Here is a 27,354-nt window from a genome sequence, read left to right as displayed (position 1 = left end):
AACGAATGAATGACACAAGTGTATTTGTATACATATATATTCGGCCTTGGCTTTGTGTGCAAGAGAAGGGTCTAAATTGATCTGTTAATTATTAATTAATTAATTAATTATTTTCACTAAAGTGATCTGAAATTGGTATGCATATAAGTTACCGAAATCTATAAAACGCATTTTTTAAATTATCATTACAGGCCCAGATAAAAAAGTTGGCAAAACATCATATTTTAAAATTTTGTATAATTCCTACCAATTGCAATCGTAAGAAATTTTAGTTTACTTATTCTCTAGCGAACTAGCCGGTCTAACATCTTAAAAAAATTCAAGTCCTTTGGACCAATTTCTAAAAAGTTATGCGTGTCCACTTATTATCGCCGCTGACTGTAGCTGCCTCAGGGCTCTGCTACATCATCGTATCGGCCGCTTCATAGCTATAAGTGGCAGTAATGCGATCAGATTGGATCAGATGCGATGTGGTACAAAATTTCTCGCGCATGCGCGGCGATTTCAGCCTCAGTAAAGTAAGATTCTCGACAAAATAGGGTACCTTGAGCACTCCGTAGAATTTTAAAAAATTGGTATGTTTTGACTCTGAAAAATGAATGTATAACACGTGTATTTCTGTATATTTTGTAACTCGTAGGACACGTCCTGGAGTCTTCTTGTCTGGGACAGATTGTTTCGGTACATTCCTGTCAATATAACTGTCTCAGGGCTCTGCTACCTCATCATCCTAATATAGATATATACGTTACTGTTTTGCCCGCGCATGAGCGAGAAATCTTGCACCACATCAGTCCACATCGCATCACTGCGCCGGCGCCGAAGTCACAAAAAGTTTCTGCTGTCGCTGTCGCTCGCGCGCACATAATAAAATGAAGTGGCACGATATATTGGATATTCTCACAAGTAAATTAACAAAACTACATGCTTTGAAAGATAAAATAAAGCGGGAAGATGAATTAATGTCTCATTTATGGAATGATCGATACACAAGGTATAAAAACAGTATATATTATTGCGTAAACAAATAATCTACAGATTTATTCTTACAGCATTACAAATATAATATATTAAATAATTTTTCTTGTAGGGAACTCACGTCGACATGGTTGAAACAATATCACAATACAAAAGAATCGAAGTCTATAACAAAAGCTCAAGTGTTGAAAAACACAGGAAATAAACAATTTCAAGCCAAAAACTATTCAGAGAGTATACAGTCTTATACAGAATGTGCTATGTATGCTCCAGAACATAGTCCTGAATGTTCAGTGGCTATTGCAAATAGATCTGCTTCTTTGTATTTTTTAAACAGGTACAATGTAAGTGAACATGTAAAATATGCGGTAAATACATATTTTATTCTACAGATATGTATTTAATGCTTTCCATTGTATTAATGTATTTCATACTTGACGCATACCTCTTAACAACGACAAGGACTGTATAAAAGATATTGAATTGGCATTTAAGTTAAATTATCCTAAGGAATTACAGTACAAATTACATTTTCGTATGGTGCAATGTTATTTGAAATTAGGTAATCCAGATTCAGCAAAGAAAATGATTTCCGAAATGCGTGGATCGATCGATGATCCCAACTATATTGCACCTTCTATGAAAGGTATACAGCGTGTTGATAAGTATTGATATGACACATCTAACACATCTACATTTTAATATATCAACTTTCAGATGATATTGAAAAACGAATTTCTGGAATAACATTTAATGGATCGTGCACACAAGACGAGTCGAAAAATGTTGACGATTTGTACGACTTGAGGTCTAAAAAACTAATGTTCGATGAGAATCCTAATTTTCCAAATGCATCGTCGAGCATTGATAGAAAATTCAATGAAGAACTGGGGAGGCACGTAATAGCAAACAGGTTCATAATAAAGAGTGAAATCCTGTTTTTAGAAAAACCAGTAAGCTCTGTATTAGTGAATGATGATGTAGTGGATCGTATTTGTCAACACTGTAATTGTTTTTACACAGACATTCCTGTACCGTAAGTAATATATGTAGTAAAGCAAACACACTTGATCAAACTATTGTAAAAATCATGGATTATGTTGATTTAGATGCTCGAAGTGCTTGAACACATTTTATTGTAATATAAATTGTTTGAACGAAGCATGGTCTTTGTACCATTGTTGGGAATGCCCTGGAAATCAAATGGGTCTATGGAAAGAAATTGGAATTGGACATTTAGCACTGAAAGTTTTACTAGCATGTACAACAACAACGGACACAATCAAATTTAATGAAATACAAAATTTGATAACTAATTTCGATAAAGTACCCATAGAAGAGTTGATAGTGTACGGTATTGTAAGTATAGCACAACAGTATTGTGGAAACAAGATTTTTTCTATAACTTATACAATTAAATCTCTTACAGGCAGCTGTCATGCTTACTTCGTATTTATCGGAATACACTGATTTCTTCCAAAGAAACGACCTTAACGATCATTTCGCAAAGAAGTTTGTTGATAACAGTTTTAATTCCAACTTTCATGCTATAACAAATGATAACGAACATCTTTACGTGAGCTCTTTAATTCTGCGATATATCCTACAACTTATTTCCAATGGTCAAGCAATTTCTAAGACCAGTGTGCAATTGTGCAAAAATGATTTGTCCATCGTTCAAGAAATTAAAAAGAACATTGTGGCTACAGGAATTTACCCGTCTGCAAGTATGATGAATCATTCTTGTGATTCCAACACAGTTATCATGTAATTGTTTGTTCTTTTTTTTCTTTTAGGACACTTGTGAATTAAATTACTTAATAATATATTATTTTTATTATTATATTTTAGTTTCGTGAATCAATATCAGATCGTTAAAGCATCGAGGGATATTGCCGCGAATGAAGAAATTTCTAATTGTTACGGTACAGTAAGAGTTTTCTATGCGTTAAACATGTCTTTATGTGTGTTTACGTTTCATATCGCTTACTTCGTATTGTTATCAATAGGTCCTCATTACAGGCAAGCATCCACTGAAGAAAGACAGAAAGTACTGTCAAGTCGGTACTGTTTTACCTGTAAATGTAAACCTTGCACTCAGCCGAATCTGAAATATTTCTTGGTAAATATACAAACAGTTCATTCTTTTTCAAATAATTTAACAGTTAAATTATACAATCATTTATCATTGCAGAAAAGGTTCACTGCCATGAATTGTTCGAAATGTAATGGTGCACTGTGCATCATCGAGAATTCTTTATTTTGTTTAGACTGCTTCGACAAGCCTAAAGATTTTCAACGAAATCAAATAAGACAAGCTCAAACGCTCTTTAACGAAGCTAAAAGTTACATTGTCCAAGAAAATGTTGACGTAGCTCTTAAGAAATTACAAAAATCTTTAAATATTCAGAGAAGAACGTTATACAAACATAATGAGTTTATTGTCTCTACATTAAATCTTATATCAGAATTATATATGACAAAGGGTATTGTATAAATCAATTACAGTAAAGTCGCGATATTTGTCAATGACCGCGTACGCGATAGTTGTCAGGTGTCTACCCACTCCACTGCCGGCCAACGCCGCAGGATGGCGATGATTGATCTCTTTGATCGTTTCATGGGACTTTCACCAACTTATTTTTAGCATTTTTCTTATTAAAATAAAACCAAACACGATATAATTTCAACTGTATTTAGTAGTTCGACGATGAAAGTTTCGGGCGCAAGGAAGGACAGCGTATGGGAACGAAAGAGACGCGGACAGTCGCCGCCGCTGGCATAGTTCAAAGGCTCGCGTGTTCATTCGCTGTCCTTCCTTGCGCCCCAAACTTTCATCGTCGATTAAACCACTAAATACAGTTGAAATTGTATCGTTTTCGGTGTTGAGAATTTCGGTGCCAGAAATAAGTTTGTGAAAGTCCCATACAAAAAAAATGAAAAATAAAGAAGTTTTTGTACATTCGATTAGTAGTGATTCACGCCGATACGCTTCGGCTTTCGTTTGAACTCTCAGCGCGGTAGACGCAGTTATAAAGAAATAATGTCGGTATGCGATAGTTGTCCGTGTAGAACACAGGCTGTTTGACAAGAATCGCGACTTTACTGCATTTGTATGAAATATTCATTAACTTTATTATAAAATAAATTGGATTATTTTTCAGGTGAATTGGCAGTTGCTAAGGAATGCTGGAAAAGTACAATTGATGCAGATATTGAAAGATTTGGACGTTCCAGTGCCAAGCTCATGGATGCGCTGTATACACGCATAATTGTATGTATTGACTATCTTCAAAAGATGTCGGATACTACTACAAGCTCGCACAAGTAAGTTCGTTAGGTTTTCTGCGTGAAAAGTTTAAAATTTATGAGAAATGATATATGCAAATGTTTACTATTTATTTTCATATTATAGAGATCTATTGACAACAACATGGGAATATTTTGCAAAAGTAGAGGAGTTGGCAGAACTTAATTATGGAGCATGGAGCGATGTCTACAAACATATAATAAATATGCGGTATAATATTGATGTAAAATATGGTACACCTTGATTGTATCGCCAAAGAGTTAAATAAATCAGTACATTTTATGAAAATATGTACAGTAAAGTTGCGATCTAGTTCGCCTACCCCTTCCACTTATGACACAGTCATAAATAGACTGCGAATCTTTATGAATTTCTGGTATTTGAAAATTTTCAAAAAATATTTCAAATATTGAAATTATTCAATAGAATTTCGTACGGTTTTTATGAATGATGTGTCTACAAAGGCCATTGCCGCTAAAAATAAGATTCTATTTGATTCCACTTTCTTAAAATTTATTTACGAAGAATTAAAAATTGCATGCTCTGTCCCTACTCGGAACAGGCGATGGGAACTAGATCGCGACTTTACTGTGCAACTATTGCATCTATGTATATTTACTTGATGTTTTCATTCCATTATGAAAGATCTAGACTCTAGAACTAAGAAATTGTACTCAAGGATTTGCATCTAAACCCAGATTCAGTATTCTTTTCGTAGCTGTCGTACCTTCGGGCAGAGAGGATTAAAAATATGACCAGTGATATTTCTGTGGTTTCAAGGAAAAACGCCGCATGTCACTCTATAATATAGGATTTATGTAGTTACCAGAAAAAAAGTCATGAAAATAACTTCGAAAGGCTGAAAAAAATAATGCAACCGATGTCCTATATCAAAGCATTAGTGATCAAATCTTCTCGAAAGTGAAATTATGTGACATGCGGCGTTCTTCCTGACAACCAAAGATTTAGGTCCTAACGCTCCTACTTCCTACTCCTACACTTCTCTGGTCGCTGGTCGCCCGGTGAACTGCAACGCAGAGTCTTAGATTGAAAAATACTAAACTACGATAAACAGAAAGAGTAACACGGCACTTAAAAAATACACTATTTTAATATGGACAATAATTAAAAGATACAAATATACTGGTACATATATTCATCTTACAATTAGTTACATGCTTTAAATTACAGATAATATAGATAAAGTACGAAGTTTTGTGTAATAAAATATCACAGAAGGCACATTTTTCTTTACAACGCATTGTTTTTAAACGCCACAATTATTCGTGTCTGATAATGATTTGTTTTCATACTTTATTCTTAATCTAGCTGATCCTGTACGGGCATCTCGTTAAATGTTGTGATGACAAATCGTTTGGTGAAGGATGGTAATGAACTTAACGATACTTTGCCCTCCGTAGGATAACGGCCGGAAGATCCTCAGCAACTCGTATGAATATCTTGCGACATTTTGGCAATCAGTGCTTTCGCTTTTACGGTCCACGATTTTGTGTAGACGCTCCTCCTTTGAAAAGAGCTTACGCTTGTCATGTGGCCAATTACTAATGAAACTGTTTGGCTTCCTTATGATAATGCATACTGTAATAAGGAGGACAAAACAGTTTCATTTACAGTCGATCATCTTCGTCTGGATCTTAAACTGCGAGTACTCGTCGATACTGACGGCGTGCTTGGAATCTGGAAGCATTCAAAATAATAATTTATGCATTGATCAAGCCCACTACAATAATACATACAAATTTATACAACATATTACCTCGATTGGTTCAATGTCTTGAAGAGATTCATCTTCTGTCACATATAATTTCTTTTTACGGATGTTCTTTCTTCTCTCTGAACGTGTCTCCGAGGGAGGAGGTGCCAACACAGCACGTTTACCACTTCGTCTAAAATTAGGTAATAACGTTCTTCAATATATATCTAGTTTTATTAAAACTGTTATTATTATTATTAAATTAAACTATTGGAAAATATTGACAAAAAGGGATCCAGTTCGAATGACCTGAATGCCCTATGTGATCTTGTATTAATGATGTATTCGACTACAGGTGAGAGAAAATTTAAGGAGTGGATCTTTATGCATTTATGGGTTATAAAAGTTATCAAAAAATGCTAGAGTACCACATTCAACAGAATTTAATAAGAGTTTTATTTATTTTGGATCTATAATGCTATTACCGATCTCATGTGGTACCACATTCTTAAAATTTGACTATACATATAATCATTGCATCAAAATCATTTATGTGACCACTGACCATAGTCAAAAATTGAAAATTGCATAAAAATTCGCAGTGTAATGATAATATAAAACGAAAATGAAGGATAAAAAATTGCAATTTTGGCTTCGTTATTTAGTTATTAACAATTAAAAATCCGCCTAAAATGCGGCAACGCGACCAACAGAAGTGTACGTTGCGTATGTCATAGAGGCGCGCGACAGTCACGTATCAAGTGACAGATGCATGCATATCTTGGTTCTCGTTTGGGGCCTCAGCGAGGTGAAAATATTTAACAAATTAATCGTTGCACAACATTGATCCTACCTACTCTTCAAAATCCACGTTTTAGGCGGATGTTTAATTGTTAATACTAAATAACGAAGCCGAAATCGCAATTTTTTATTATTCATTTTCGTCTTATATTACCATGGAGAACCACCCCTTAAATTTTCTCCCACCTGTAGTCGAACACCCGTATAATGGTTATGTTCTTACTTGGTCTCTGAAGATGTAAGCTCAATTACTGACACATCAGTTGGTGTAGGAGAATATTTTCTTGGTGGACGCCTTATTCTACGTTCTTTTGATATCGCTTCTTCTTCAGACGTATTTTCACAGTAGACTTTCTCTTTGGATTGATGCCTTGTTGCCTGAGAAAGAAGAATGATTAAATAGAATTGTATTCATAAGCCATTGACTTCAATAAACAATTTTGTAAGTAAATACCGTTCGTTTCTTTTTCTCCAATTCTTCTTGTTGATTCTTTACGAGTGTCTCATATTTTGTAACCATCTCATCTCTGTTCTTCATAAATGCTTCCATTTCTCGCTCTTTCTCAATCAAACTGTTTTTCAGTTCTTGATTCTTGTTTCGTAACCTCTCATTTTCTGCCTGTCTCTCTTGAGCACTCTGTTGAAGGAGCTCCATAATCTTGGCATTCTGTTCGGAGGTTTTAATGCGTGTTTCTAAGTCTTCAACATATTCTTCTTTTTGAGAAAGCTTCTCTTTTGTCTCTGTCAATTCTCTGATCGTATTCTTCATCTCTGCCTCCATAAGCTTGTCACTTCTGTCATCAGCATCGTTTCTTTGAATCATGAACTTCATTTCTAGAATCATGACGAAGTTTTATTTCTTTCTATTACATAAATAACATTTGCAATGATTTAGTCAACAACAAATATATATCTGACCTTGTTGTAGAGACTTGATCTCAATATCTTTCTCCTGTTCTACATCCTTCGCGCTTTCCAAACGATCCTCGAATTCTAAAAGTTTATCATTGTTTTCATCTAGCAACTTTTGCAGATGTTCTTTTTCGTCTTGACACATTTCTAAATTTTTGTTTAGCTCTTCAATTTGTTGCTTCAGCTCCGTTACGGTATCGAGACTCTCCTGCAAATTTTCAAGAAATTTATATTACGCTAGCGATAAAAACAAACAAAAAATTCAAATTCCATAGAGAAGAACATTGACATTAAATGAAAAACAACTTATAAAAGTGATAAGATAGTTTCCAAAAATATTGTAATCACTTTTCACGTAATTTTGACATTAAATGTCTACAAGCTTTTTATGTGTAGTACTTTATCCAAATACCTTTGTCTTAATATCACTTTCCTTGACATGCTCATCAAACTCGGCTTGCAAAGTATTTAATTTCTGTAATTATAAAATAAATTTTACAGACGTTAAGGACTATTCAAATTTATAGTGTTAAGACTATGAAAAACTACATACTTCCATACACTGATTATAGTCATCCTTAGCATGTAAAAGATCCGTTTCAGATTTATGAAGACGTTGCTCGTACTCCTTAATCTGTATATCTAATACAGCCTTAGACTCATCGCTATCTTTTAATAATTTTTGAAGATGCGTTTTATCGTCTGTGCTCAGAGAAAGCTCCTTATTTAACAATTCAATTGATTGTTTATATTCTTCCACAAGAATCTTATTTGTATTACTTTCTTCTGTAAGATTTTCTAGTTTTTCCCTCAAAATTAATGCTTCTTGCTTTAAATCGTCCAATATCTTAAATGTAAAGATTTTATTAGAAATCTGTGTGTGTTAAAAAATTTACATGTATACGTTACTACGATTCTACATACTTTACATTTTTCCTTATTATGTGTTTTTATATCATCATATTTCATTCTTATTTTGGCTAATTCGTTTAAAATAGGGGCAGGATCAACAGATTCACCATAACAGTTTGTTTGAGTACTCTCTTCATTCGTAGTACTTTCAATAGTCTGACTACTCTTACTGTGAAGCTCATTTTCATTGGTTTGTTCTGGTTCAGGTTCCTCTGAAGTCCAGGTTTGTTTTTCTTTAGACTCAACATTCACTTGACATCCTATTTCTGCCGTTTCTGCTTCAATTCTCAGAAGAACGAGTCCCTCACTTTCAGCTTTAGTCTGCACGCTATTAATTTGCAAATTGCTTATTTGATCAGATATTTCCTTTAATTTGACTTTAGCTAAATCCAGTTCTTCTTTCAAATTCTCTATCTTGGTCGTACTTTGAGTTAATTTCTCTTTCAGAGCTGAATTCTCGGTTTCTATCGATATTAGTTTTTCCTTCATTTCAGGATCAAAATCTAAAATTCCGATTCAATTAGTAATTAACTGTATGGTAACCATTGTAACCAAACAGTGTAAATCACAACCTTATACCTACCTATGGCTGAATGATCGTTATCAATTTCAGTTGACTTATCTAACGATTTCACTTCGTGATCGATACAAATTTCTATTTTAGGTGTGATTTCTTGATACAGGTCATCTTTCGGGCACTCATAACATTGTTCCAGAACCTATTACATAAGAATTAGTAATGTATGTTACAATTTGTAAACTTGTTTGTATGTTGTGTTAAGTTAAAATATATTTTGCATACCTCCTTTTTACATTCCAAGTCTTCTATGGACTTTTCAATTGAAGCAGATTTTTTCAGTGTTTGTACTTCACCTAAAAGTTCCAATTTATCACTTTCTAAATTCTTTATTTGCTCCAGCGTATCTTGCATTTTGCACTCGTAATCCAGCAACTTCTTATTTTGATTTTCTAATTTTTCTTCCAGCACGACCACTTCTTCAGTTTTCTTCGTTAAACAAATCTTCAAATTTGTAAGATCAGTTTTCAAATCATCTAATGCCTCTTGATTTTCCAGTAACTCTTCTTCTTGCTCTTTAATAATATACTCTGTCTCCCTTTCCTTCGTAGTGACAGAGATATATTCGTCCTTAGCTTCGTTTAAGAATACTTTTAATTTCTGAAAAAAATACCATTATAATACAGGAAAAGAATATGCATATAGAATGCTACCATCATAAATAACATTGAATAATTATAGATAATTTTAAACACACCTTCACTTGTTCTTGTTTAGCAAACAATTGAGATTGTAATTCTTCTACGTAACATGCTGTTTCTTTATCAGTGCAAAGATCTTCTTGAGCTGCATGCAATAATTCCTTCATATTGTGTGAATCCTTTCTTATTAAGTCCAGTTCGAAAGTTAGTTTATTTTTTTCAACTATTAAAGCCTGATTGGACTGATTGAGTTCCTTCATTTTACTTTTCAGCCGCACAAGCTTCGATGTTAAATGTGAGTTTTGAATCTCTAATTCATCAACGTCTTTTCTATCATCAGCGTTGTCATCCATAATAGATGAACGTTTTCTTTTATGACAGTTAAGTTGCTGCAATTTTTGTTTATAGAAATCTTCAATCTGTTTCACAGACCATTGAAGAGTGTCTGCATGTTGTTCCTCCACATCATGTATATGATTCCTATATTATAATTAATGGCATACATTTTAAAATATAATAATTACAATAGTGAGAGTTATTAGAGAATAATTAGAACTATTAACATACTTCCATTCAGTTTCAGCCTCTTTCATCATAATCGTATAAGTATCTGCCATTTCTTCGCGTATTTCTAGATCCCGACTTAAGGCAGTGCTTTTCAACAATTTAATTTCATCTTTCAGTCTTTTATTTTCTGAAAGTATTTCGTCATAATCTTCAGCGTATATATAATCAGACATACCATGATTGTCATCAGTGTTATGCCACTCTGTCAGGATACATAAAAGTATATATCAGTTTAAAAATATACCTAAATAACTTAAACAAGTTGAATTATACAATACCTTCGCTTTCCAATTCTGTAGCATCCCAATCAGTTACAGTTTTTATACTTTCAGTAACTATTTTTGAAAATCTCGACTTTTTCTTATTCTCCTTTTGTTTCTGTTCAAGGACAATTTTTTTTGCAATAGCAGCAAAATTTAAAACATTCTGTGTTTCGATGTACAAATTCGGTAAAGGATTAATATTCACTATCAAAACTACATGCTCTTTACCAGAAAGAGCTTTTTGGAAGAGCCTTGTGAGTTTTGATTCTCTAAATGGACCTACATGTTCTACTTTTTGTTTAGATGATTGGCCATCATGAATCGTTTTTAAGCATCTTCCTAATACCAATAGGCTTGTATTAATATTTTGTGCTTCTTTTAATCTATCCCCAATGTTTAATGTTTTCTTCAAACGTTCTGAGCCAGCCAAATCGCAGAAAGAAAATCTGTAATTTTTATAAGAACAATTAGTCTTGGCGTATATTTACTATAATATAATATTTTATATTAAAAACGAAATACTATTACATACGTGCTGACTTCAACAGTGTTCGGATCATTCTCAATATAATACTTCAACAATTTGATAGTAAATATGCAATGTGACCGGGAACTTCTTGCATTCAAAGCTGTTGCAGCTACTTTTAAGTTATATTGTCCAGCCATTAAAATCTGGTATGCTTCGGAACCAGAATTTACACAAATGGTCTTGAGACCTTTGATAAAAACTGTCCCCTGTGCATCAGTGACTAATTTAAGAGGAGTTCTTTTCTTTTGATTCTCATTCGATAAGAGATCATAGACAATTTCATTGTAGATTTCTGCAAAAGACACCCACACTGAGTAATGTACGTCAACACATTGACTAGGTCTGATCGGTGATTCCTCTTGTAATAATTTTTGCATTTCTGTATAAGCATTAATATATTGATGTTTATCCATCGAAGCAAATGTCAATAATTTTGTTTTTATTTCCAACTCCTGGGCACGTTCAAGAGGGCCCAAACAAACAACATCAGAATGATGCATTGGTTTGTAAGAAGGGCTTGATTTTGTGCTAATATTGGAGAAAACAAATTCCAAACATCTCGGTATAATACCAGGAGACGTAGTAGTACCTTGCAGAGTATACGATTTCCCTGAATTAGTTGTACCTATAAAAAAATAGTTATAGTAATAAGTAGACAGCAGATTTTATGCATTTACGACAAAAATGAGTAGGTGCAATTTGAAACAGTAAAATTATTAAAAGAATTTAAAAATACTGTTATATTATTTTCAACCTATTAAATATATTATGAAAGAAGATAGAAGATTCCTATTTCACCCTAGCTTGTTGTAAATCAGGTAGAAAATTTTTATTTTACATAAAGATCTGCTGTGTAGTAATAAGTAACATTACATTAAGTACAAACACAATATTTATAAAATATCTTATATCCTTACCATATGTCATAATAGTTGAATTCTGACCATCTAAAAAATCTATCATTTGCTGTTTAACAGCTTGTTCAAATAGTTCTAGTTGGGTCGTCTCCGGTCGGAATGTATGAGTAAATGTAAATTTTCTCCGTACAATACCAGTACTTGTGGATCTTTTAAAGGAGCTAGTAGTAGTATCCAGAGAAGGTAGTTTCGTAAGCAGTGTAGTCGAATTTTGAATTTGATATGCCTGCTCTTGCTCCTGTGTCAGTTTCACTTTTCTTGGGAAAGGTTTCATTCGCAAATAAACTTTAATAGTCTGAAAAGTCTGCGACTCTGAATTTGTACAACCACTCTCTTCTACATAGTGGCTTTCTTCAGTATCATAAACAGACATCAAATTCTTTTTCGTTTCTTCCGCAATACATGGTCTTTGTCCATAGGCCAAGATACTAGGGTCTCTTCCAAATAAATATGACATCTCACTTTCTGAGTTTATATTACAAGATGGTCTAATAGACTCCAATGTATCATCCATCTATAATAATTAAGAAAATATTAGAAAGACAGATATATATATAAACAGGGGATTTCTGTGAGTTCTAAAACTAATACTTTTAGAATATTCGCAGATTTCCGTAGTTCTCTGCTCAGAATACAGAGAAACACCAAGTGACCTTATAGAAACTTTGGACTTGTGTTCTACACCACACAGAAAATAATCAAAACAAACGTAAATAGTAAACATTTATACAGTCCCTCTAGTGTCTACAAGGCACAAGACCAGATATCTATGAAAAAGAAGATGACTTTATAGAAATTTCGGCCACTGTATATACATCTTCAGGGTCACCACAAAAAGGAAAAAGATAGATAGATGTATGCTACCACGGTTTGCTTGAAGAGCAATAATTCTTTTTGTAAGGACATACCAAGGTTTTGTTTTATGTCATGCTATAATCAAAGTTCAGTTTCATGGTAAAGCCATAATTCTTTTGTAATGATGTTTTTCTTCAAATTTTTATGCGAATAAAAATTCTATGTTTATGTATCGGGTTGGAACATCGCGTTTGTAAATTAAAATTCAGTTATTTATTCATAGAGATTTACTCAATAACATATTTTCCATTCTGTTCTATTACTTTTTGCCATTTTCAAGGTATCTTCACTTCTTAAATTGAAAATTTCTTAATAAAAAATGTTATATTATTTGTATATATTATATTATAATATTGCATAAGCGTTCAATAAACCTATCGAAGAATTTTCCATATTTCGTTCGTGCCCGTTTTTTACTTTAAACGAGAAATCAACTCTTTTGTCTGAAACGGTTCTTCTATCTACGTAAGTGCATACAAATTGAAAAAAATGATATAAAAAATGATTGAAGTTAGAATTTATTGAAAATATCATTTTTAACATTTTTTTACGATTTTATTTAGATAGGTCTAATGAACACTTGTGCAAAGTTCCTCCAAAATCGGAAGGGGAACCGTTACCGAGGTTCCCTCGTAAGTAAAGATGAAAACAAATATAAATATTACATTGTTTCACACGTACCTTTGACACTATGTTTATAACTATCACTTCAATTATACACAATTATACTCGACACACAAATCTTGAATAATTAATTCAAAACGAACAGGCAACGAACGAGCTTCTTCTCCATTTCGTTTACGATTCGTAACAAACGGTCAATGTAGTGAGTCGTTGGCGCTCGTTGGCTTGGCATTATATTTTGAATTTTTCGGCGTACTCCGCGTGTCTCACAGTGTCTCACAACAAGTCCCACGAAATGGCACAGGGGCAAAGGGGGTCCTCGCTCGCACCCAATGGTTAGGCTTCGACGACATGGCTTTAGCCAATCATTCGACTAGAATCGAAAATGCGTGTGGAATGACCCAATCCGACAGCTTACAGCCGCGTTCTTGTTGTTTCCGTTTTTTAAATTCAACCAATGACAATCAGTATGTACTTTGAGAGAACGAATAAGAAAAGCGAGAATGATACAACGTTTCAATTGGACGAAACATTCTCCGCGGGCAAAATCAAAAATTGATAAAGAAATATCAACAATTAAAATGTTTTATTATACGAGAGGCACTTACGAATATCAAATAAAAGAAGATGTGCAGTACCAGAGTAGCAGGCAGTACTTTTATAGACATAAGATAAATATAAAAGTTAAACAAACATAAAAAGGCAGAAAAAGTATAATCCAGGAAAGACTGTAAAACCTTGACAGAGCAAAAAATATTGTTGCACTTATCAAAAATTATTCAGAGTGTGTTTACCAGTGTTTACTTACATTTCGGTTTTTTATTTTATTACAATACAATTTTCAGGATACTTTTAGGCAAAGATATGCTATTTGTGTGTGTGATATTGCTTGAATTTAATAATACAGGTATATATATATATGTGTAATGCCTAGTTCACTTAACGACAATGCATATATAACCGCATTTACTAAATAAAAGGTATTAATATTATCATAATAGAAAAATCGCCATCTATTTTAGAAAACTAATCGACTTGTATAACCTCTTTCTTTTTAAAAACGGTTAAGATAATCCTGGATAATCCTAAAAATGACAAATAAATACAGATTAGCAGTGATTGGTCAACTCCTATACGACCTTAGTCTGTATTGGAACTTGAATAATATTTATGTCCCTACATCAGTTCATTACAAAATTGAGAATTTATTAATATATCCTGATATATCCGTATAAGTAATAATAAATAATATACTCCTATCAAAATTACATGTAACTGTACATTTTTACCGTGAAATTAATTAAATAAATCTATAATATTGCCGACTTATTTCATTATCCTCCTGAAAGTAAAGAACATTTTATTTTTAAATATTTATGTAGGATATACAAATACATATTTACAAATATACTGTATTGTACATGTGATAAACGTGTAAGAAAATTCATGATATGATATATATGCAATAATCATTACCTCCACTGTTTGGAGATTATTTGGATGAAAATGATTTTGCATTTAGTTAAACGTCATTTGTTTGCAAGTAATAGTGCTTTAAAAACACGTAAGAGCTTATAGAATAATACATTAGTATATTTAATTAGAAAGTGATTTAGTGGTTTTTAATTATATACATATTGTATATAGTTAGCAGTCAATGAGAATTATTTTATTTTAGGAGTACAACATTATTGCAAAATGAATTACAGTAGTGGACACGGTCTTGAAAAATTTAAAACATTGAAAATATCTGTACCAAAGCAATTTATTTATATGGTGCAATTGAATAGACCTAAAAAACTCAATGCTATGAACGATGTTATGTGGAAGTATGTATTGATATTTTGATTACTGTTTAAACACTATTATTAATTCCATGATTTTTTGTAGAGAATTTAAAGTGTGTTTCAACGAGTTAGCGATAGATCCAGAATGCAGAGTTATTATACTTTCAGGTGACGATAAAGTATTTACCGCAGGTATAACATGTTCTGTTATGTAGTTATTTTTTAATATTATCTTTAATTCACTTCACAATTAATTTTATAGGAATCGATCTCCAAGATGTGGTGAATTTTGCACCAAAATTAGCAGAACAAGAAGATATTGCACGCAAATGTAAAATAATGCAATTAAAGATAAAAGACTACCAAGATAGCTTTAACGCGATAGAGAAGGTTCCTTCACACTTTACAACTTTAACATTTATAAATTGATTCAAGTTCAATATTAATTCTTGTTTCATAGTTTTATAATATTGTTTATCTATATGATCTTTTAGTGTCCGAAACCTGTAATCGCAGCTATACACGGGCCATGTATTGGTGCTGGCATAGACATGGTATCTGCAGCTGATATTCGCTACTGCTCTTCAGATGCATGGTTTCAAATAAAGGAAGTTGCTATAGGTATGGCTGCAGATGTGGGAACATTGCAAAGATTTCCCAAAATTATAGGTTCAGATAGTTTGGTTAGAGAACTTGTATATACTGCAAGGAAATTTTCAGCTTCCGAGGCCTTACAACATGGCTTCGTTAGTTGCTTATTTGAAACTTCACAAAGGTAGAATTTTTTTATAAAACATATAATTAGATTGCGGATCTCTATGCAAAATATTCTGCATTGCACATCTATTGCAGGGAGCAATCGTTAAATAAATATTCATTTCACCCGTTAGTAGTCTTTTTACATTGAAAACAACATGACAATATTCTTAGATCACTGCTTTATATTTCAACCAGTTAATTTCTTCATAAATGCATAAAAATCTGCAGTCTACATATAATTAATGTATAACATTAGCCAAGAAATCTTCCCCCATGTTTTGAATTTGAAGTTTAAAGGCAAGTTTTATTTCTTTGAATCAAAATTTATCGAATGTAAATATTGTCTATTTTATTAAAAAATACTCTAATTCTTAAGTAATAATCAATGTCACCCATGAACATTGAAAGAAAACTTTGTGACCAATTTAATAATTCTTATAAACAATTTAATGAATTATATTTTATGCTTCTTTCAGCTTATTAAAAGGATCAATGGAACTTGCAGATAAAATAGCAAGTCAAAGTCCAGTTGCAGTGCAAGGTTCCAAGTTAAGTTTGGTTTACTCAAGGGACCATTCTGTTCAAGAGGGTTTAGATCATATTGTAAGCTTCTATATTATTCCACCTGAAACAATATACAATTGTTATTATCACAAATATAAATGTATTATTTCTTAATTAATTTCACAGGCCCTGCATAATCAAACTATGCTTCAAAGCGAAGACTTTGCAAATGCTGCTATGGCACAAGCTATTAAATCCGAGCCTCCAGTTTTTTCAAAACTATAAGACTTAATAGATTTTTATATGCATATAATAACAAAATAATGGTGATATATAATTTGAACAAACGTTAATCGAATATTTTTTATACGAATATATTTGTATGTTATCTATATTATATTAAATATATTTTCTACACATTTTAATATGAACAAATTTTATTATTGAATGCTATTATATTTTAAAGAGGAATCTCGTGTAACAGGTTGAAAACAGTATTGCATATATCAAGTAAATTTTTCTAACAAAGAAAAGATCATTTTTCTTCTAAACATTAGGACACCCAAATTTGTATGTTTTTTAAAAGTTGGTATAACTCTAGCGAAAGCTAATTTAAAAAAATGCAATTATAAGAAATGTTTTTGAAGTTTTTGTGTAGTTTAAATATTGTGTATCTGTACATACATCTCAAGAAAGTTAATTTACATACTGTGAAATTATTCTATATTCTGTAACTATAGTTCCCTGAAACAAATTTTATAAAAATCACTTATTAGTTTATTCATAGCTGTTACACAAGAATTTCCTGTTAAGTATAATTTTAAAATGAGATCTTTTAGGTAAGTTACTTTAAAACCGGTAAGAAGATCTTCTAATCTACGTTTCTTAGGAGCAGCTGCTAATTTAGCTGCATCCATTTCATCAACAATCGAATATACATTCTTTTCTGGAGGTATTTTTACCTATAAATGGCATTTAAAAATGTTCTGTGTATCATTTATGATAGTTTTAATGAAAATCGTTTTATATTAAAAACATCCTGTGTTTCATAGAAAAATTTCATACGTACAATTAATAAATTAATATAATGTTCGTAGTTAATTTTTTTTGTTTCTGGGTCACATGCAATAACCATCATATCGGCTACTTCCTGTTGTGAAAATGGTTCACCAATTTCCATTATTGCTTTTTCTAAAACATCATGCATTATGTAGCCACGATTTTCAGGATCTAACAATTGAAATGCTTTCAACAAGTCCTCTGGTTCGGCTGGTTTAAATCTAAAAATAAAATTTCAATTCAAATATGTGAATAAGATATACTTACATTATATATTAATATGTAAACAGAAAGCAAATAAAATTCGTATATAACTAACTTGCGTTCATTAATGGCTTTGTTCATGTATTCTACATATCTGTTTAGCGACACGGAACTATTTTCTACATCCTCCAATTCAACCTGTATCTCTTGCAATTCGGCTTCAGTGATAACACATCCTAATGCTCTAATAATAGTTCCTAAATCTCTAACATCTATTTCACCGATTCTTGAAGTATCAAATACGTCAAATGCTTCAGTAAGCCTTTTTTCTAGTAATGTTGGTTCTACTATTACAGACACTGTATATCAAAATTTTAAATATGTACATAAGTTTGTAAACTTAAAATATTATACATTGTATTATATGATGGACATTTTCAAATACATCTATACCCTAAGTTAAATAAAATGCATACCTATATTTTTTACCTTGTCCTAACTAGATCATATTAGATATCCTTACAAATATATGTACATATTTTACTTACTGATTCACTTTTTTTTATACATACACCTTGATAAACCTTTAGCAATTAGGGCAACTATATACCTATGTTACATGAACTGCTATATGTAGTTGGTAATTGTTTGATCAATATCAGAAAATATACATTCAAATATGTATGTATAAAATTTATTTCTTTTTTACAATAACACAATTGTATGTGTATTTCAAATGTAGTTTTCATAATTAGTAATGTTTTATGCATGTACGTAATTTATTAATACATACAACGTTGGGTAAAACGTCTCGTTGATCGTCTTGAAGTTGGGAATTGAACTTCAGATGATAATTCTGATGCAACAGATTCAATTCTTGATGTTGAAATCATTATGATGCGAAGTCAATTTTAAATTATATTTAGTTAACTAATTTGATGAAAGTTATTCAATATCAATTTAATATATTTATAATTACGAAAGGAAATAACTTTGAAATTTCATTTTTCCCGAGGTTGATAATAGTTTTTGTTTCACACGAAATTCATCCTAATTAACATGAGTATATTTACATTGTTCAGATTGGTTTATATTCACACTTGAGAATTCTGACACACTAGAAAAATACTAGAACTCATTATTATAATAATTAATAAAGTTCAATCTAAAACCTAAGAATGTAAAAATACATCTGTATTTACTAAATAAGTGGAAATATTTTTAAAAAGTTTTATTCATATAAAATGGAAGAAGGCAGTATCTTAAAAGTGTGCTGTTTGTCGATCTATTTCTGTAAGATCTTCTATTATTTCCTGTACACGCGTTCCTATCTTTTTGGCTACATCTATTTTTTCATTATTGGGTAAAAAGACGTAACGCCAAACTAAATCTCCATCGATGATGCCTCTTGCAGGATTTCCTTGAGTACGAATAAAACTTGTATAAGTGCTGAAAGAAGAATCGTTATTTGTAACGATAATAATCTCCTAGTTCTAATATACAATTAATTCCAATACAATAATTACCGATATGCTTTGGGATTTAAACCGGCAATATGACAAATATGTGACACCAAAACATTTTGTAACATAAGTAATCTTCGATAGGTTTTTTCCGGCACAGGCAAAATATAGCCAAGACTTCCATCAAGAGATGCTACAATGAAATGAGGACAATGTAACATTTTATTTACATTTTTCAATATTTTGATTTACTCTTCTTAATTCCTTCATTTCAACATACCATACATTGTGACGTGTCTTTTATCTGCCCCAGAGAACTGTTTCTTATCACTTGCAAGATCTGAAACTCTACATTTAATTCGAAAGAACGTATTTATTTTTTGACCTAAGTGAAAATCAGCTTTTCTGATCAATTTCTGACCACCCAAGCTTTCTCTTGATTCTGGCTGATACATGAATAAGGCTACGTTACTTTCACCATCCGCCACAAGAAATCCCAAGTTATTGTTATCAATTAAATATTCAATGGTGTATACTTCGGCTGGCCTAAAGTCCTTAAATGATATACACATATGTTTAGTAATTTCTTTTACAGTAAAAATGTAAAAGTATGTAAATAAATTTCTACTTACTCTACTAACAAGGGATAATGTTCGATACTCTTCTTGGAATCTTAATAAACTAATTGACTTATAAACATCGGCTATTAAAATTAAACTTTTTATGCTTAGCATTTGATGAATGTAAATCTGTGTATCTATAAATGCAACACCGACGAGGTCATTGTCTTTCAGCTGCCAGATATATATTTTTTGTCCAACTGCTGAGACTAGAAAACCTGAGACTTGAGTGATTGCAGTTATTGGACCTTTCTGTTCTTTTGCGTAAATTTGTTTAAATCGATTTTTCGTTAATGGTTGACCAGGTTCGGGAACAACTTCAATTATGTCAAATATGAGTATCTATAAACAAATATCCCTAATTTAGATTTTCATAATTAAGACAATTTCATACGAACAAGTAACTCATTTAACGACGATTTTACCCTTCCTCTGCTTGTAATATCTTCACCATAGTTATAATTTGTTCCTAATACTATGTAACCTTTTAAGCCAGATCGTGTACCTTCATACGCCAAAGATACATTTTTTAAACAAGTGACGTGCTCCCACTGATCTAGTTCAATTTTAGTGTTGGGAATAGTTTCCCACGAAACTGGCGAGAATAATACTATTGAAAATTGTTCTTGCGAAGGGTAAATGAATCTCTCTGATCTATCTTCTTCTGTAAATTCCTGAAGAAATAAGAGAAAGTAACAGTACGAATATAGGACTACGTTTTGAAAATATACTACAACGGTTCAGTTTTTGGTACCTTGTCTTCGCCATTAAATCTATAATAGCTTTTTAATGGTTCAGCTATACTCGTTATAACGCAATAAGTTTTACTTTCAAGATGATATGTAACAAAATGTGGCGTACATCGCAATGGTACTTTACGAACAGGCCATGGAGCATCATATGATAAATGAGTTGGTAAAACGCATATTCTCAACTCTTCCTATAAGTCAAAAAATGTAAGTATGATTTGCGTAATGTACAACATGGATGGATAAAAATGTTAACGTACCTTTCTATTGAAATAAAGAAAGCCTTGTGGGCAATTTACATTATTGAACGGTGCGAACGAGGTAATAGGACCATCGATACCCATTGGATGATTACGCAATTCACCGCGTCCTGTCAGGAATATCCAATGTGGATAATCACTACAAATAAATACACCATTGTATCCAGCAATATTACTGAAATAACGCATCACACAATGTCGAGTCTCATTCATCGTAGGCATTTCCTCGTCTTTCGGGGTGGATCTGAGAAATAAAAATGATTCTTAAAATTTCTAATATATCAATTCAACAGAAAGTAATTACTTAAGAAATAAAACATTTTTACTTGATGTATCCTGATAGTATACCATGATCCAATTTTTTAAATCTTAATTTTAAGTGTCCCTTTGGATATCTATATGCTTGATATACTTGAAGTTCGGAGTCAAGTCTTACTAAAAGCATTGGTCTATTTCCATGATGACCCAATGCTACCATTAAAATTTCTCGCACCTGCAGTAGAACGTTTTTATATAAATATATTTGTATTTTAATGGTTTATTTGGTTTACAGTACCTGCATTTCAGGATTAGGAATTTCGTTAATAGGAGCTGTTTGTAACGTTGTAGACTCCATGCTGTCGTGTAATACATATTGTCCATATCCAAAATTACGAATGAGGTAGGATAAGCGTAAATCAGGAAGAGAATAAATTTCTAGCGTTCCACTATCTCTGTATACCAATAACCAGTACGTTGGTTTTATTTCCTGTAAATGCTTTTGCCACCTGTAAAAGAACAACTTTATTAATACTTTGTGTAACAAGAATAATATTCAATTACAATGAATATTTCAATTAAAGATGGGATCAGGGCTTGAAATGGTTTGCTGCAAATTTTGGTTTTCCGAAATAAAGGCATTTCATAACTGTTTAAAGCCCTGGCTAGACTAAGCAAAAATTAAAAATATTATAGAAAGAACTACCAAGGGGCTTTTTTTGTCGATCCATCAGCTACTTTAGTATGGGTAGGTGCAGGCATTTGAAAAGCTGGCGCATCACCATAAAGTAAATCATCTTCATTGTCGATATTACCAACTATAGTTGGCTCTTCTACGTTATGTTCTTCTTCAGGTACTTCGTCTTCTACATTTTCAGGTAATTGTGTTGTGAATATTCCACTGACATCTCTATAAGCACAAAGTGCTTCTATTTGAGGACGCTAAAAGATAAATAGTGAAAAAGTTTAATTACATGTAGTACGACGATACAGTATGAAATGGCACAACATTATTAACATACGAATAAAAGATTCGCTGCTTGAGCATGTAATTTCGCAGTCCCCCGTCCTTCTCTGAGTGTCAATAACATAACTTGTCCATCTTCAGACAGTAATGTTACATAAGGATCTGCACAACTTGCATGTACAATTGGACACCCAAGATCTATAGGCATGTGTTGGATCTATAATTATGATATGTATAGCTATATCTAACATTTTCTATAAGTATACATGCAAATACTTATTTATTTTATCAATATTAATATGAACCTGCTCAATTCCTTGTAAAAGTCGTACACCCATTTGAGTAACTTGGACTATATATCTATTTGCACCAAGATTACCAGCAAATACTGTGCTCCCTTGCGTACTGAATCCACTTTGATCTACTTCATTAATTTCTTGACCAGTTTGTAATATCTGGAAATAATATTGCATTATACGTATTTGCAGTTATAAACGAAAGAACGGTAAAAAGTAAAAATATATTGGTTTTGGTACCATTGTCGAGTCTTCTTGACTTAAAATCAAAAAAGCATGCGAACCTTCTGCTTCAGGTCTTACTTGCTCATCGTTATTTAGTGCACCAATGACTGTCCACATATCTTCGCAGCCTGGTAATTCAAATGTAGTTACAACCTAGTTTACAATCAAATATTTTTATTAAATAAATGCAAGAACGTTGTGTGATTTGAAAGATTTCATTAATTTGCTTGTTTTAATAAGTTATTAATAATAACACAATTACACACACACACACACACACACACACCTGAGGTCGAATAGCACGTTGAAGTACACACAAGGCACCATTTTTACCATAGCCAGAAGTTGTCACAAGTTCAACATCAGGGTCTAGACTATGTGAAAATTCTTCTGATAAAAAAGCTGGTTCACCCATAGATATATTGCCACATGGTCCAATATTTAATAAACTGTCGCACACCTAATCGATTTATTAAATAGTATAAGGGCTTGTTCAATAATTTTTGTATATATTTTTATATTTATGTACCTCAAAAATATATGATGTGATTTGAATGGATGTATGCGTTTCGCTTCCGTACACTTCCAACTCTTCTGGATCTTTTATATCTAATACATCGGATGCCATCCAATCGCCTATAAAATCTTGTTTCACTTTCTTCGCTGGAGTTTCTTCTGTTTCATTGTCTTCAATTATTATTTCATTTTCATACGTGTTTTGTACATTTTCTGATTCCTTTTCAATAAACCTTAATAGAAGCGAATTACCCAGACGCGAACCCAGAAACAGGTAATTATCTTCGCACATACACACCTACAAGTAAGTATACATGTAAAATCTGCAGACATAAACTATATCCGTTTTCAATATACTCACACACGAAGTTAAAACACTTGCTGCAGCCTTGTCAAAGTGAAAACCTCTTACAGAACGCATACTATCAGCAAATAAAGACAATACATATAATTCTCCACTCTTCAATGAAATTACTAATCGGTCTGAAGAAATGAATGCAACTTGGGAACCTTCTAAGCTTATTTTTACCGCTTCTTGTGGTTCTATAATTATGCAGAACATTAGTAAATTTAAATATGTTGTGAAATGTGTATTAACACTAAATCTACCATCACCGGTCAAAATGATCGATTCCAAATTTTTTATTTTATGATTATTGATATAATAAAAATAATTCCATAAGAAATGATTGTATAGATATCTTTAGTGGAGCACAAATATTACAATAGGAGCTGCACACAGTCTAAATAAAATCAATCTTGTCATTTTTATAAGGGAACATATACCAGTTACTTTTAAGGTTCGGTAGGTTTAGTGTTAAATGTAGCTAGGTGGTATGTATATATAATTCATACTAACTTAATGGAAAATTTGTACTAGTTTCTGCTAGATTATTTAAAGATACTCCGTATGGTGGTATACTTTGATTTAGGTAAATCAGAGAATTGACAGCCATAATTAATGTTCCGCCAAGTGGTTTCTTTACTGGTACTGCTTGATAGCAATCAAATGGTAAATTTGATACAGACCAAATTATAGGATGCACTCTTTGTTGAATATTTAATGATATTGCAACCATAGCACAGGTATCTTGTCTGACTGCGATACGCCTATAATTATATCACATTAACATTCTGTTACTTTATTAAATTTTTAAACGAAAATGTAAAGCTTACCCCGAGAATGTCCTTACTGGTTCGTACAATATTAATAACGTAGGTTCATAATAACCGTGTAAAAACTGTAAATCTATTACATTGTCCATTTTTTCTTCTAAACTTTTTAATACTATCATGTACGATGACAGTATAGGAGTTTTGCTAGACAAGACTTTTGTATTATCCAATAAGTCTCCGTCATCTAGACTTGGGTCTTTTTTAAAAGGCAATACAACTAGCTTTCTGCCATATATTAACATTATAGCACATCGTCCTTCAGGATCTACTCTAACGATAGGGATATGATGATGATTTGTCCATCCATCCTGAAAAAATGCACAAGACTGTCTTCCATAGAAACATTTTAAAAAAGTATCCAAAAATATATTAAAATTAAATATAATTACTCGTATTTCTTCTTCTTCGAAATAGTGTAAAGATACCGTCCTCAGATCATGTATATCTTGATCGTATTCTACAACTGATAATTTTGCGTCACGAAAACTTAATAGAAGAGAATCCCTTTGAGATCCGACAAGAGCAACAGCCTGCATCGACATTACATTCCCATGTAGTGTATATTGTGCTAAACATTCTAATTTCATTTTTGGCGGTCGTGATTCTAAGAAAAGAAAACATTGATTTTATGAGTATCTATTAACATTATTCTTTAAGGGGATAGACTCGTTTCTCGATAATAGAAAGATGGGCTTTTTAAGTCGTCAAAAACGCTAGATAAAAGATCAATCTAGGCCACAGTCACCCTCAAAAGTCCTATTTTTACGCTTACAAGGCATAATTTGCATTATTCTATTATAAAACTGCACATGTAGCTACAGGGCCGCCGCGTGGGCAAGTGGCGCCCGGGTGTGAAAGAAATTTAGCGCCCTTTTCCGAGGATGATAATGAAATACAATGAATGACCTTTTTTTTAATCAACAACCGGTTTGCTAGCTTCTCGAATCTCGTTGCACTGTAACATTTGTTACTTCTGCTATTAGGCTTTGTGCCGCACTGACAGCGACGGGCGCCCTTCCCGTTCATGTTTTGGCGCCCCTTCGACAAAGCGCCCGTATGCGGCGCACAACCGCACGCGGCAGCCCTGTGTAGCTATTTTCATAAAGCTGCGACAACTACATGCTGCCGAATAATGCAAATTACACCTTGTAGACATAAAAATAGGACTTTTGAGGGCGACTGCAGCCTATAGATTGATCTTTTATCTAGCACTTTCTACTACTGAAAAACTCCATCTTTGCATTATCGAGAAAAGAGTAGGCGCATCCCGCACCCTTATAATCTTGGAAACGAGACTATCCCCTTAACTCGTTCACGACGGCGCTCGATGAGAAAAGCCCATGCTTGTACCACCGTATGCTGGTACATGCTGACATGAATTTGCTAATGTTTAAATGAAAATGTTTTCACATAACTTTCGTATTTCTAAAGTACATACCAAAGCGTATCAAATTACGAATGAATAAAAAATAAGTGACTGTACCTGTGTATTTTTCTTTCTTCGTTATATCAACGTCCGGTATTAAACGAAACACTCTGATGATATTTGCGCCTGCTACCACAAGACATTTTTCCAAACGATTGAAAAAATAACATGTTATCGCATGTTCTACTCCTGTCGCAGGGTGAGTGCTTTTGCATATTGAATACATTGCGAATTATACTGTTGATAAACGTTATAAACTGAAGTCACATTCCGTATAGGTTAGCGTACACACAGCAATCTTCGTAGTGTTGTCATCTGAAGTTTGTTGATTTATAGATGTTTATAGATCACGTCCAATCACGTCTGAATGTCTGAACCAGTCTGAACCAGGGGGTCCAACAGGGTCCAAGCTGGCATGGCGCCAATGGCGCTCAAGATGCCACATTTCCTCGCGAAGCGTACGTACCCAGCCAACCAAAAATCTAAATTTGGTCGACCTCCTGTGCGCGCATATGCCGAGCTAGTGTCGACCGTAGGACCAGAGTTTGGACATGGGCATGAGGTCGGCATCAGGTCGGCACGAATCGGCCGAATGTGCCTTTGTGGCAGCACTGTCGCACTGATGTACCGCATGCCGAATATCGTTTTACAGGTGAAACAAACAATTCCAATGCCGCTTTTGCAAAATTCACATGTTTTTCTATAAGCGAGGGTGAAACTAATATCCTAATCGCGATATGGAGCAACAAAAAATGAGTATACACATTCGGAGCTAATATCCCGTACATTACTACCGGGCCGGTATATAAGAGAAATTGGCGAAACTCGGTCGCTTTAAAAGTTGAATATTCTTCTATTGGCCTCGGGCGTCTAGAAAAATCAGATGGACAGTACTTATCGAGTACTGCCATTCGCGCGGAGATGATAAAATCATTTTTATTTATCATCTTTAAAATATAAGTGTATTCAATTAGTTGAAATTGAACTGTAAAGAAAATTGTACGGCAATGCAAATTTTAGATTATGTCTCTTGCAATCGATGCAGACAATTTTTATTTCGCATAAAGATCCGCAGTCTAGGAAAAATAACAAATGTGAGAAATAAATAAAATTTGTATTTTTTTTTTCGCCAATTTCTCTTATATACCGGCCCGGTAGTAATGTACGGGATATTAGCTCCGAATGTGTATACTCATTTTTTGTTGCTCCATATCGCGATTAGGATATTAGTTTCACCCTCGCTTATAGAAAAACATGTGAATTTTGCAAAAGCGGCATTGGAATTGTTTGTTTCACCTGTAAAACGATATTCGGCATGCGGTACATCAGTGCGACAGTGCTGCCACAAAGGCACATTCGGCCGATTCGTGCCGACCTGATGCCGACCTCATGCCCATGTCCAAACCCTGGTCCTACGGTCGTCCAAAATTAAGCCAATCGGGACTTGAGCACCTCCGAGCGTAGATTGGACAATGATTTGCCGAT

At 32.9% G+C, this 27,354-nt stretch overlaps 5 protein-coding genes across 8 annotated transcripts; 2 read left to right on the top strand and 3 right to left on the bottom strand.

The window, feature by feature from the left end:
* The first annotated feature begins 446 nt into the window (after positions 1 to 446).
* LOC143219075 (protein-lysine N-methyltransferase SMYD4-like) lies at positions 447 to 14,998 on the top strand. The gene is made up of 11 exons (XM_076444868.1): positions 447 to 994; positions 1,091 to 1,322; positions 1,441 to 1,624; positions 1,696 to 2,014; positions 2,088 to 2,337; positions 2,408 to 2,745; positions 2,830 to 2,903; positions 2,988 to 3,100; positions 3,173 to 3,464; positions 4,143 to 4,305; positions 4,394 to 14,998. Exons 1-11 carry the CDS (start codon positions 873 to 875, stop codon positions 4,530 to 4,532), a joined length of 2,226 nt encoding a protein of 741 aa, XP_076300983.1. The 5' UTR covers positions 447 to 872; the 3' UTR covers positions 4,533 to 14,998.
* Positions 3,172 to 13,893, bottom strand: LOC143219072 (uncharacterized). 2 transcript variants are annotated; one of them, XM_076444859.1, is made up of 16 exons: positions 13,658 to 13,893; positions 12,122 to 12,635; positions 11,208 to 11,829; positions 10,691 to 11,121; positions 10,413 to 10,614; positions 9,902 to 10,325; positions 9,430 to 9,804; positions 9,211 to 9,346; positions 8,640 to 9,130; positions 8,269 to 8,562; positions 8,128 to 8,190; positions 7,722 to 7,923; positions 7,258 to 7,637; positions 7,027 to 7,181; positions 6,066 to 6,195; positions 3,172 to 5,986 (listed from the first exon to the last, which is right to left on the bottom strand). In XM_076444859.1, the coding sequence occupies exons 2-16, from the start codon at positions 12,633 to 12,635 to the stop codon at positions 5,927 to 5,929; spliced, it is 4,479 nt and encodes a 1,492-aa protein (XP_076300974.1). In that variant the 5' UTR covers positions 13,658 to 13,893; the 3' UTR covers positions 3,172 to 5,926. The 2 variants fall into 2 exon arrangements, with proteins under 2 accessions (XP_076300974.1, XP_076300975.1); XM_076444860.1 differs by lacking the exon at positions 13,658 to 13,893 and adding an exon at positions 12,713 to 13,015.
* A 25-nt stretch (positions 14,999 to 15,023) lies between the features above and the next one.
* Positions 15,024 to 17,075, top strand: LOC143219081 (delta(3,5)-Delta(2,4)-dienoyl-CoA isomerase, mitochondrial). Of its 2 annotated transcripts, none has more exons than XM_076444880.1 (7): positions 15,024 to 15,164; positions 15,279 to 15,429; positions 15,491 to 15,555; positions 15,650 to 15,777; positions 15,882 to 16,162; positions 16,623 to 16,749; positions 16,837 to 17,075. In XM_076444880.1, the coding sequence occupies exons 1-7, from the start codon at positions 15,101 to 15,103 to the stop codon at positions 16,933 to 16,935; spliced, it is 915 nt and encodes a 304-aa protein (XP_076300995.1). In that variant the 5' UTR covers positions 15,024 to 15,100; the 3' UTR covers positions 16,936 to 17,075. The 2 variants fall into 2 exon arrangements, with proteins under 2 accessions (XP_076300995.1, XP_076300994.1); XM_076444879.1 differs by having other exon boundaries at positions 15,491 to 15,579.
* On the bottom strand, positions 17,058 to 18,590 carry LOC143219083 (dynein regulatory complex protein 8). Its single transcript, XM_076444882.1, has 4 exons — positions 18,462 to 18,590; positions 18,029 to 18,272; positions 17,720 to 17,930; positions 17,058 to 17,612 (listed from the first exon to the last, which is right to left on the bottom strand). Coding segments are annotated over exons 1-4 (684 nt in total). The 5' UTR covers positions 18,463 to 18,590; the 3' UTR covers positions 17,058 to 17,384.
* Positions 18,591 to 18,624: 34 nt separating this feature from the next.
* On the bottom strand, positions 18,625 to 26,341 carry Cpsf1 (cleavage and polyadenylation specificity factor subunit 1). 2 transcript variants are annotated; one of them, XM_076444861.1, is made up of 20 exons: positions 25,927 to 26,341; positions 24,833 to 25,047; positions 24,444 to 24,769; positions 24,127 to 24,377; positions 23,629 to 23,810; positions 23,281 to 23,565; positions 23,038 to 23,211; positions 22,767 to 22,904; positions 22,536 to 22,685; positions 22,286 to 22,447; positions 21,970 to 22,205; positions 21,562 to 21,772; positions 21,332 to 21,498; positions 21,006 to 21,249; positions 20,751 to 20,936; positions 20,422 to 20,670; positions 20,009 to 20,338; positions 19,657 to 19,930; positions 19,440 to 19,569; positions 18,625 to 19,362 (listed from the first exon to the last, which is right to left on the bottom strand). In XM_076444861.1, exons 1-20 carry the CDS (start codon positions 26,093 to 26,095, stop codon positions 19,176 to 19,178), a joined length of 4,266 nt encoding a protein of 1,421 aa, XP_076300976.1. In that variant the 5' UTR covers positions 26,096 to 26,341; the 3' UTR covers positions 18,625 to 19,175. The 2 variants fall into 2 exon arrangements, with proteins under 2 accessions (XP_076300976.1, XP_076300977.1); XM_076444862.1 differs by having other exon boundaries at positions 18,631 to 19,362; positions 24,444 to 24,751; positions 25,927 to 26,340.
* Positions 26,342 to 27,354: the final 1,013 nt, after the last annotated feature.

This window comes from Lasioglossum baleicum, unplaced genomic scaffold, assembly GCF_051020765.1.
Source record: "Lasioglossum baleicum unplaced genomic scaffold, iyLasBale1 scaffold0021, whole genome shotgun sequence".
NCBI classification, from domain to species: Eukaryota; Metazoa; Arthropoda; class Insecta; order Hymenoptera; family Halictidae; genus Lasioglossum; species Lasioglossum baleicum.
The sequence above is the reverse complement of the archived record's forward strand: the minus strand, read 5'-3'. Positions and strand labels throughout refer to the sequence as shown.

Excerpts from the sequence above, each read along its gene's own strand:
- LOC143219075 (XM_076444868.1), top strand. The coding sequence starts at position 873 with ATGAAGTGGCACGATATATTGGATATTCTCACAAGTAAATTAACAAAA. Across the intron at positions 2,015-2,087 it reads TACACAGACATTCCTGTACC|ATGCTCGAAGTGCTTGAACA; the intron begins GTAAGTAATATA and ends ATGTTGATTTAG. Across the intron at positions 2,746-2,829 it reads GATTCCAACACAGTTATCAT|TTTCGTGAATCAATATCAGA; the intron begins GTAATTGTTTGT and ends ATTATATTTTAG.
- LOC143219072 (XM_076444859.1), bottom strand. The coding sequence starts at position 12,635 with ATGGATGATACATTGGAGTCTATTAGACCATCTTGTAATATAAACTCA. Across the intron at positions 11,830-12,121 it reads TTCAACTATTATGACATATG|GTACAACTAATTCAGGGAAA; the intron begins GTAAGGATATAA and ends ATTTTTTTATAG. Across the intron at positions 10,326-10,412 it reads GAGGCTGAAACTGAATGGAA|GAATCATATACATGATGTGG; the intron begins GTATGTTAATAG and ends ATTATAATATAG.
- LOC143219081 (XM_076444879.1), top strand. The coding sequence starts at position 15,101 with ATGAAAATGATTTTGCATTTAGTTAAACGTCATTTGTTTGCAAGTAAT. Across the intron at positions 15,580-15,649 it reads CGATAAAGTATTTACCGCAG|GAATCGATCTCCAAGATGTG; the intron begins GTATAACATGTT and ends TTAATTTTATAG. Across the intron at positions 15,778-15,881 it reads GCTTTAACGCGATAGAGAAG|TGTCCGAAACCTGTAATCGC; the intron begins GTTCCTTCACAC and ends ATGATCTTTTAG.
- LOC143219083 (XM_076444882.1), bottom strand. Across the intron at positions 17,931-18,028 it reads AAAGCCATTAATGAACGCAA|ATTTAAACCAGCCGAACCAG; the intron begins GTTAGTTATATA and ends TTTTATTTTTAG. Across the intron at positions 17,613-17,719 it reads ATTATATTAATTTATTAATT|GTAAAAATACCTCCAGAAAA; the intron begins GTACGTATGAAA and ends TGCCATTTATAG.
- Cpsf1 (XM_076444861.1), bottom strand. The coding sequence starts at position 26,095 with ATGTATTCAATATGCAAAAGCACTCACCCTGCGACAGGAGTAGAACAT. Across the intron at positions 24,770-24,832 it reads TCGAAGAAGAAGAAATACGA|TCTTGTGCATTTTTTCAGGA; the intron begins GTAATTATATTT and ends TATGGAAGACAG. Across the intron at positions 21,499-21,561 it reads TTCCTAATCCTGAAATGCAG|GTGCGAGAAATTTTAATGGT; the intron begins GTACTGTAAACC and ends GTTCTACTGCAG.